This window comes from Babylonia areolata, chromosome 28, assembly GCF_041734735.1.
Source record: "Babylonia areolata isolate BAREFJ2019XMU chromosome 28, ASM4173473v1, whole genome shotgun sequence".
Taxonomy (NCBI): domain Eukaryota; kingdom Metazoa; phylum Mollusca; class Gastropoda; order Neogastropoda; family Buccinidae; genus Babylonia; species Babylonia areolata.
Window position 1 is genome coordinate 27,895,599 of NC_134903.1, and position 10,000 is coordinate 27,905,598.

Consider the following 10,000-nt stretch of genomic DNA (forward strand, 5'->3'; position numbering starts at 1 on the left):
GAACGTGTTGGATACAGATGGAGCGTAGATAGAACGTCCATAGTTAGAAGATAGGCAGAACATACATAGAAGATAGATAGAACATGCGTATATAGAGCACACGACGTCATGGAATATCTGTGTTTGAGGGACAAGGCTCAAAGCGTGGTGAGTGCGTGGATAGAAGATAGAATGTAGATAGAACATAGAGAACATAGACATAGAACACACGACGACATGATGGACATGTGTATGGGGGACAAGGCTCAGAGGGTTGTGGTAGTACATGGATAGAAAAGAGAACATAGAATATAGAATGAAGATTGATAGAACATAGACATGGAACACACGATGACATTGTGCACCTGTGTATGAGGGACGAGGCTCACAGTGTGGTAGGTACGTGTGCATGGATAGAATATATAACACCAATAGAAGATAGAACATAGATAAAACAGAGAACATAGAAACTTGATAGAACATAGAACACACGATGACATGGTGGATCTGTGTGTGAGGAACAAGACCCACAGGGTGGTGAATGTGCATGGATAGAAAACAGAACATAGAACATAGATAGACATAGAATACTCGGTGATATAGTGGACCTGTGTGTGAGGGACAAGGCTCACAGGGTGGTGAGCGTGCATGGAAAATAGAACATAGATAGAACGTGAACAGGTAGACCATAGAATATAGATTGTTAGCGCATATGACATAGACATAGAACACACGACTTGGAGGATCTGTGTATGAAGGACAAGGCTCACAGAGGGGGAGTGTGTATGGGTAGTAAGTAGAACATAGAACGTAGATAGATAGATAGATAGAGAAACACACCGTCCCACCAGGCTAAGCTCTGCCCCTTTCACATGTGCCGCTACAAGCAGATGGATAGATTGATAGATCGATAGACATCTATCCAGATAGGTAGATAGATAGAGACGCGCTGCAAACAGATAGATAGATAGATAGATAGATAGATAGATAGATAGATAGATGTAGACACACGCTGTCCCACCAGGCTAAGCTCCGCCCCTTTCATACATGCCGCTACAAGCAGATAGATAGATAGAGTGAGTGAGTGAGTGAGAGAGAGAGAGAGAGAAAACGTTTTTATTCAAGGATTAAGATTTTAGGCATTGCCTATTCTTCCGAGAGAGAGAGAGAGAGAGAGAGAGAGAGAGAGAGAGAGAGAGAGAGAAACAAACAATCTTTATTATCGAGGGTAATAGATGAGCAAGTAACTTTTTTTTTTACATCCAGCCCTCGCTCTAAAGAGGGAATAAAGCTAAAGAAGCGAAAATGAGCAAAAGGAAAGAGAGAGAGAGAGAGGTAGATAGATAGATAGATAGATAGATAGATAGATACAAAGACAGACAGCCAGCTAGCCAGATATATAAGTAGACGGGTGGTAGATGGAACAGAGATAGAAAGAAGGAAAGAAAGACAGACATATGATAGACACGCGGTGTTCCCCCAGGCTAGGCTCCGCCCCTTTCACACGTGCCGCTACAAACAGGGCGTGGCCTCGCTGCCCTACGTTCGCTACAAGGAGGAGATCCTGTCCACCTCGCCCTTCACCTCCCTCATCTATGACTTCATCACCGACACCGAGACACGGGTCTTCAAGGACTACATCAAGGGCAGGGTCAGTGTGCAGTGTGTGTGTGTGTGTGTGTGTGTGTGTGTGTGTGTGTGTGTGTGTGGTGCTGGTTGTTGTGTGTGTGCAGGGTGTGTGTGTGTGTGTGTGTGTGGTGCTGGTTGTTGTGTGTGTGCAGTGTGTGTGTGTGTGTGTGTGTGTGTGTGTGTGTGTGTGGGTGTGTGTTTGTGTGGTGCTGGTTGTTGTGTGTGTGTGTGTGTGTGTGTGTGTGTGTGTGGTGCTGGTTGTTGTGTGTGTGGAGGGGTGGGGGTGAAGGATGGCGTGTGTGTGTGTGTGTGTGTGTGTGAAAGATGGGCGTGTGTGTGCGTGTGTGTTTGTGTGTGATATGTCATCTTTGTCTCATTATTATCAATATTATTATTAATGTTATCATTGTCATTATAATTATTGTTGTTGTTGTTCTTGTTGTTGTTGATGATGTTGTTGTAACGATGTAAGGGCTGAACGTGATCCTGTTCTGTACAGATGTTTCGCGGACTTGTGGGAATGGGGATCAACGCCACCACCTCCTTCATAAGGACCAGCAACTTGTAAGGACACAGTCCTCGCAATGCTTGTCTGATTCATTCCTTTGTAGCCCCTGTCTTGATAGTCATGATTGTCCACTGTAGTGCGACTCGGAGGCACTCTGCCGTGCTCAGAGCTTCTGGTTGTGGCAACTAACGAATTTGAAATTATTGTAATGTGTTATTGACGCCACATCATCTGGGATTATGACGATGATTACGTCAAACGAGTTCGAAATGATGTAATTCGTGTATTGACGTCACATGTGCTGAGTTGTATGATGACGTTAATATAAAACGAGTTAAAATTATGTCATGTGGGCATTGACATTACAAGGACTGGGTTTATGGCGATATTTTTATGAACGAGTTCGAAATGATATAATGTGTGTATTGACGTCACATAGGTTGGTTCATGACGAGGTTTAGGTCAGACGAGTTCGAAATGATGTAATGCGTATATTGACGTCACAAGGTCTACGTTTATGACGATGATTGCATTAAACGGGTTCGAAATTACGTAGTTTGTGTATTGACGTCACATGGGATGTGTTTATGACGATGTTTACATTTAAAGAGTTCGAAATGATGTACTGTGTATATCAGCCTCATATGCGCTGAGGTTTAGAAGGATATTTACCAGAAAAGAGTTCGAAATGATGTATTTTGTACGTCACATGGGCTTGAGTTTATGACGACGTTTTCATTAAACGAGTTCAAAATTATGTCGTATGTGTATTGACGTCACAAGGGCTGTGTTTGTTGGCGATATTTTCATCAAACGAGTTCGAAATGATGTAATGTGTGTATAACGTCACATGGGAAAAAGTTAGTTTATGACGTTATCTACATTAGAATAGTTTGAATTGATGTAATGTGTGTATTGACCTCACATGGTCTGAGTTTATGGCGATATTTACATCAAACGAGTTAGAAATGATGTAATGTGTTTATTGACTTCACAAGGTATAGGTTTATGAAGACGTATACATCAAAAGAGTTAAAAAAATAATGATGTTAGTGCATGTTGGCGTGACAGGGGCTGGGTTTATGACGACGAGATAGTCCAAGCCAACAGGCTGTCCCAGAGAGTGAAGAGTGTGACCGGGTTGGAAGTGGCACAGAGAACTCCCAATGGACCAAGTTCCTCAGAAGCATTTCAGGTAAAATGCCGCACGTGTTGTGTTTGTTTGTTTCTTCGTGTTGTTGCTGTTGGTTTTGTTGTTGTTGTCGTTGTTGTTGTTGCTGTTGTTGTTGTTGTTGTTCTGCTGCTGCTGCTGCTGCTCCTCCTCCTCCTCCTCCCTCTTCTTCTTCTCTCCCTCAGCCACACACACACACACACACACACACACACACACACACACACACACACACACACACACACACAAAAGTTGCGCATTGCCTTATGCCACTCTGGGCTTCCCATTCCGTTTTCAATTTTCTGTATGAGGTTCATTGAGTCGGTTAGAATCATGGCATGTTGGTTTCCGGGCATATGGATGGGCGATAGCCACTGGAGGGCATGTGTCACAGCTTCAACTTCCATCGTTAGGCTGGAGGTTGTGACTTTGTAGGCAGCATTCTCTTCCCTAACTGTTTTTCCATTTTCTTTCACAGTGAATCCCCAATCGGATTGGTCTTTGGTGCCTGAGCCATCTGTGTATATGATGATGTCCTCTTCTTTACTGTTTTCTTCTATGAGTAGTTTCACTTCCGCATCAGTTTTGCCCTCTGGCCATTCCCGACAATGTCTTCCTAGAGTGGGTGAAATGGCTGTGTTGAATAGATGGTTGAGGTTTTCTATTCAACACTTATCATAAATAGATCTTTGTGGTGACTAACAAATTGTCATTGTCCATTGCCTTATAATAAAGCAGTCGTTGGTATGACTAACAGATCATCATTCTTCACTGCCTTATAATAAAAGGTCGTTGGTATGGCTTGCAGATTGTCAGTGTTGATTATCTGACCATCAACAGGTCGTTGTGGTGTGTTACAGATTGTCAGTGGTGATTATCTGACCATCAACAGGTCGTTGTGGTGTGTTACAGATTGTCATTGGTGATTATCTTACCATCAACAGGTCGTTGTGGTGTGTTACAGATTGTCATTGGTGATTATCTGACCATCAACAGGACGTTGTGGTGTGTTACAGATTGTCAGTGGTGATTATCTGACCATCAACATGTCGTTGTGATGTTACACATTGTCAGTGGTGATTATCTGACCATCAACAGGACGTTGTGGTGTTACAGATTGTAAGTGGTGATTATCTGACCATCAACAGGACGTTGTGATGTGTTACAGATTGTAAGTGGTGATTATCTTACCATCAACAGGACGTTGTGGTGTGTTACAGGTTGTCAGTGGTGATTATCTTACCATCAACAGGACGTTGTGATGTGTTACAGATTGTAAGTGGTGATTATCTTACCATCAACAGGACGTTGTGGTGTGTTACAGATTGTCAGTGGTGATTATCTGACCATCAACAGGTCGTTGTGATGTTACAGATTGTCAGTGGTGATTATCTGACCATCAACAGGTCGTTGTGGTGTGTTACAGATTGTCAGTGGTGATTATCTGACCATCAACAGGTCGTTGTGGTGTGTTACAGATTGTCAGTGGTGATTATCTGACCATCAACAGGTCGTTGTGGTGTGTTACAGATTGTCATTGGTGATTATCTGACCATCAACAGGACGTGGTGTGTTACAGATTGTCAGTGGTGATTATCTGACCATCAACAGGACGTTGTGGTGTGTTACAGATTGTCATTGGTGATTATCTTACCATCAACAGGACGTTGTGGTGTGTTACAGGTTGTCAGTGGTGATTATCTGACCATCAACAGGTCGTTGTGGTGTGTTACAGATTGTAAGTGGTGATTATCTGACCATCAACAGGTCGTTGTGGTGTGTTACAGATTGTAAGTGGTGATTATCTTACCATCAACAGGTCGTTGTGGTGTGTTACAGATTGTCAGTGGTGATTATCTGACCATCAACAGGTCGTTGTGGTGTGTTACAGATTGTCAGTGGTGATTATCTGACCATCAACAGGTCGTTGTGGTGTGTTACAGATTGTCAGTGGTGATTATCTTACCATCAACAGGACGTTGTGGTGTGTTACAGATTGTCAGTGGTGATTATCTGACCATCAACAGGACGTTGTGGTGTGTTACAGATTGTCAGTGGTGATTATCTGACCATCAACAGGACGTTGTGGTGTGTTACAGATTGTCAACTACGGGTTGGGTGGACACTATGACTTACACATGGATCCATTTGATGTGAGTTGTTGTTTGTTGTTGCTGTTGTTGCTCTAATATCATTATCACAACATGATCCACATGTGTGTGTGTGTGTGTGTGTGTGTGTGTGTGTGTGTTGAGGTGTTATCATCATCATCATCATTACTTTTATTATTTCTTATATATGTTTTATCATTAGCAGTAGCAGTAATAGAAGTAGCAGCAGTAGCAATAATAATGGTCGTAGTAGTCATAGCACAGAAGTGGTATTCCCCGAAGAGGTATGTGAAATCAGAATTGGCACTGCGCCAGAAACATCACCCAGACCACTCTCCATAGTCTTCCCAGACTGAAGGATGGCTACTACAGCTACTATTGGTAGTGGAGTTATTATTCTCATTCTTATTGTTTGTGGTGGTGGTAGTAGCAACAGCAGCAGTATTGTAGAATTGGCCTGTCAACCCACTGCTATTTTATTATTGTTGTTGTTGTTGTTGTTGTGTGTGTGTGTTTGTGTGTGTGTGTGTGTGTGTGTGTGTGTGTGTGTTGAGGTGTATTTGTGTGTGTGTGTGTGTGTGTTGTGTATTTGTGTGTGTGTGTGTGTGTGTGTGTGTGTTGAGGTGTATTTGTGTGTGTGTGTGTGTGTGTGTTGTGTGTTTGTGTGTGTGTGTGTGTGTGTGTGTGTGTGTGTGTTGAGGTGTATTTGTGTGTGTGTGTGTGTGTGTGTGTGTGTGTGTTCAGGATCCTCCTGACGACGACTTGCTGAAGAGTTCTGGAGAACGACTGGCCACGTTCCTGATCTATGTGAGTCGTGATGTCCTCTGTTGGCACCTCTCTTGACACACATCTCAGCTACACACACACATACACTGCAACACACACACACACAACTCAACACACACACACACATACACTGCAACACACACACACACACACATCTCAGCTACACACACATACACTGCAACACACACACACACAACTCAACACACACACACACACACACACACACACACACACACCTCTCAACAAACACACCACAACACGCACACTACTTTATTGTGCGCGCGTATAGTTCACACACACACACATTCACACACACACACTGATTTGCGTGATTTTTCAGTGTTTCCTATGTACCAAGCCACATAGTTTTAATGTGTATTGTTAATTCTTATCATTGATTGAAATAATTCAGCATGTAGGTGAATGGTAACCGTGACAATATGTAAATACTGATGTCTGACATGGTTTTTGTTACGATTGAAACTGCCGCTTATGGTTTGGTGTTACTGCTCTTATTCTTAATAATTATTGACTTACTCTGGTAAATATGTGTCGTGAGCCTTGTGATTAATATCTTATTGTGTGTTTGGATTTTTACATTGCTATTTTGTAATATTGAATTCCACCAGAGTTAAAAAAAATCATTTTGCATCTAATTAATTTCATCTTCGTTCCAGGGTATTCATAAAACTTGGGTATTGAACTTACATCTTGAATTGAAAGAAAAAAAGTATTGTAATTTTGGGTGCGTTTTATGCTGGTTCCATTTGACATTGCTGGGCTGAAGTTTCGATCCAACATGTCTGTACATTATTACATCATCACTGCGTCCTCCACGTCCCCAAAGGGGCAGAACTGTGGACTGAATCTTTCTGTTCACTGTGGACAGCTGACGGACGTGGAGAAGGGAGGCAACACAGTGTTCCTTCACTCTAAAATCTCAGTCGCTCCACAGAAGGTAGAGTTGTCTTTTCCTCGTGACGTTTTCTTTCTCTCTCCTCCGTCTACCTCACCGTGGTGTTTTGTTTTGTTGGTTCACGTGTGTCAACAGTGTGTGTGTGTGGTGTTGTGTGTGTGTGGGGTGTGTGTGTGTGTGTGTGTGTGTGTGGTGTGTGTGTGTGTGTGTGTGTGTGTGTGGTGTTTTGTTTTGTTGGCTCACGTGTGTCAACAGTGTGTGTGTGTGTGTGGGGTGTGTGTGTGTGTGTGTGTGGTGTTTTGTTTTGTTGGCTCACGTGTGGAAACAGTGTGAGCCTGTGTGAGAGCCCGGAGTTCGGTTGTGTGTGTGTGTGGTGTGTGTGTGTGTGTGGTGTTTTGTTTTGTTGGCTCACGTGTGTCAACAGTGTGTGTGTGTGTGTGTGTGTGTGTGTGGTGTTTTGTTTTGTTGGCTCACGTGTGGAAACAGTGTGAGCCTGTGTGAGAACCCGGAGTTCGGTTGTCTGTGTGTGTGTGTGTGTGTGTGTGTGTGTGCGTGGTGTTTTGTTTTGTTGGCTCACGTGTGTAAACAGTGTGAGCCTGTGTGAGAACCCGGAGCTTCTCTGTGTGTGTGTGTGTGTGTGTGTGTGTGTGTGTGTGTGTTCGTGTTCGTGGTGTTTTGTTTTGTTGGCTCACGTGTGTGAACAGTGTGAGCCTGTGTGAGAACCCGGAGTTTCTCTGTGTGTGTGTGTGTGTGTGTGTGTGTGTGTGTGTGTGTGTTCGTGTTCGTGGTGTTTTGTTTTGTTGGCTCACGTGTGTGAACAGTGTGAGCCTGTGTGAGAACCCGGAGTTTCTCTGTGTGTGTGTGTGTGTGTGTGTTCGTGGTGTTTTGTTTTGTTGGCTCACGTGTGTGAACAGTGTGAGCCTGTGTGAGAACCCGGAGTTTCTGTGTGTGTGTGTGTGTTTGGTTGGTATGTGTGTGTGGTGTGTGTGTGTGGTGTGTGTGTGTGTGTGTGTGTGTGTGGTGTGTGTGTGTGGTGTGTGTGTGTGTGTTTGGTGTGTGTGTGTGTGTGTGGTGTGTGTGTGTGTGTGTTTGGTGTGTGTGTGTGTGTGTGTGGTGTGTGTGTGTGTGTGTGGTGTGTGTGTGTGTGTGTGTGGTGTGTGTGTGTGTGTGTGTGGTGTGTGTGTGTGTGTGGTGTGTGTGTCTGTGTGTGTGTGTGTGTGTGGTGTGTGTGTGTGTGTGTGTGTTTGTATGTGTGTGTGTGTGGTGTGTGTGGGCGAATCCATATGTGCTACACCATAACTGCTACACAGATGCCTGACAGCAGCATAACGGGATGCGCTTTGTCAGGCCTTGAGTGCATGCATTTTGTTTGTGTAGCAGTCAGAGTGGATTTCTGTTCTACAGAATGTTGCCAGAGGACAACACTCTCGTTGCCATGGGTTCTTTTTGTGTGCGCCACGTGCGTGCTACACACGGGACCGCGGTGTTTATCGTCTCATCCGAATGACTATACACTCAGTTTGATTTTTCAGTCAAACTTGGGAGAAAGGGCGAGAGCGGGAATGGAACCCAGACCCTCCCGGACACTGTATTGACAGATAAGTGTCTTCACCACTCTGCCACCTTGCTCCTTGCGACATTGGCATGGAGCTCGGGGCGTTCATAACGTGACGACCAGCTGACTTAGCGTCGGTACAACCGCTCATGTAGCCCGGCTCTGTTGTTCATGTTTCTTCTTCCTCGTTTTCATCATCACCATCGTCGTCGTCGTCGTCATCGTCATCATCATCATCATCACCTTCTTCTTTTTCTTCTTGTTCTGCTGCTGCTGTTCGTCCTTCTCCTCGTCCTCCTCCTTCTTCTTTGTCAAGAATCACTGGGGCGCCACACAGAACAGTCCACCAAATTCCTCCAGGTCTGTCACTTGCTTGTCAAAGCCTGGGTCTTGTAAATGGTTGTTCAGTTTAGCTTAAAACCTCAAAACTTAAAAGAGGATGGATCGAATATGCGTCATTATTAAAAAAAAAATGATTGAGTAATATCGATTGACTGTTGAATTGTTATGCTTAAGTCTTGAAGGTGTTCAGTAGAGAAAGTCATTGTTCTGGTCCAACCATGACACTGAATTCATTCTGATAGGAAAGGTAATAGACTTTTTCATAGAACTGACTGACTACTGACAGTCACTGATTGGAGGTTGTGCAGCTTTATTTGATTCACTGGAGTGTGACGATATTGATGACGAACAGCTAAAAGAGGTACCACAGCCATTTACGACCCTCAGAGCAGTGAATTCATACCCACTGTGTCTGGGGCTGGGCGTAGGAAGCCGGGGCCCAACCCTCTCCTGCCGCAGTTCTAAACCTTCCCTTCCCCAGGTAGCCGTTCACACCTGGGTGGAGTGAGGCAGATCGGAGTAAAGTGCCTTTCCCCAGGGCACAACACGGGGCCTCGAACCCCGATCCCTGGTGAACACTGAAAAAGAGTTTCAACGTGTAACCGATTGTGCCACGGCGCGCTGTCAGGGAGGGTGAATTTCGGTGAAAAAAAAGAAGAAAAAGTGATGATAAGGACGAGTCGGACATGTGGTATTTTGTTTGAACTGTGTGCCTTCAGATGGCTGTAGTGTGCTGATTCACGGTGGTGAAATTCTTGTTTAGCCTTTGTCTGATTATCCTGATCTTCTTGCAGTTCCGATAGTGGAGTGATGGCCTAGAGGTAACGCGTCCGCTTAGGAAGCGAGAGAATCTGAGCGCGCTGGTTCGAATCACGGCTCAGCCGTCGATATTTTCTCCCCCTCCACTAGACCTTGAGTGGTGGTCTGGACGCTAGTCATTCGGATGAGACGATAAACCGAGGTCCCGTGTACAGTATGCACTTAGCGCACGTAAAAGAACCCA

The 10,000-nt window shown here is 44.4% G+C and overlaps 1 protein-coding gene across 1 annotated transcript in view; it reads left to right on the forward strand.

The window, feature by feature from the left end:
- The window catches only part of LOC143302038 (prolyl 4-hydroxylase subunit alpha-1-like), a 43,116-nt gene that overhangs the window by 20,507 nt on the left and 12,609 nt on the right, over positions 1–10,000 (forward strand). The window contains exons 7-12 of the mRNA XM_076616526.1: positions 1,463–1,630; positions 2,108–2,172; positions 3,188–3,311; positions 5,387–5,440; positions 6,143–6,205; positions 7,074–7,142. Of these exons, the coding sequence (XP_076472641.1) occupies positions 1,463–1,630; positions 2,108–2,172; positions 3,188–3,311; positions 5,387–5,440; positions 6,143–6,205; positions 7,074–7,142 (543 nt within the window). The remainder of the gene's footprint in view (positions 1–1,462; positions 1,631–2,107; positions 2,173–3,187; positions 3,312–5,386; positions 5,441–6,142; positions 6,206–7,073; positions 7,143–10,000) is intronic.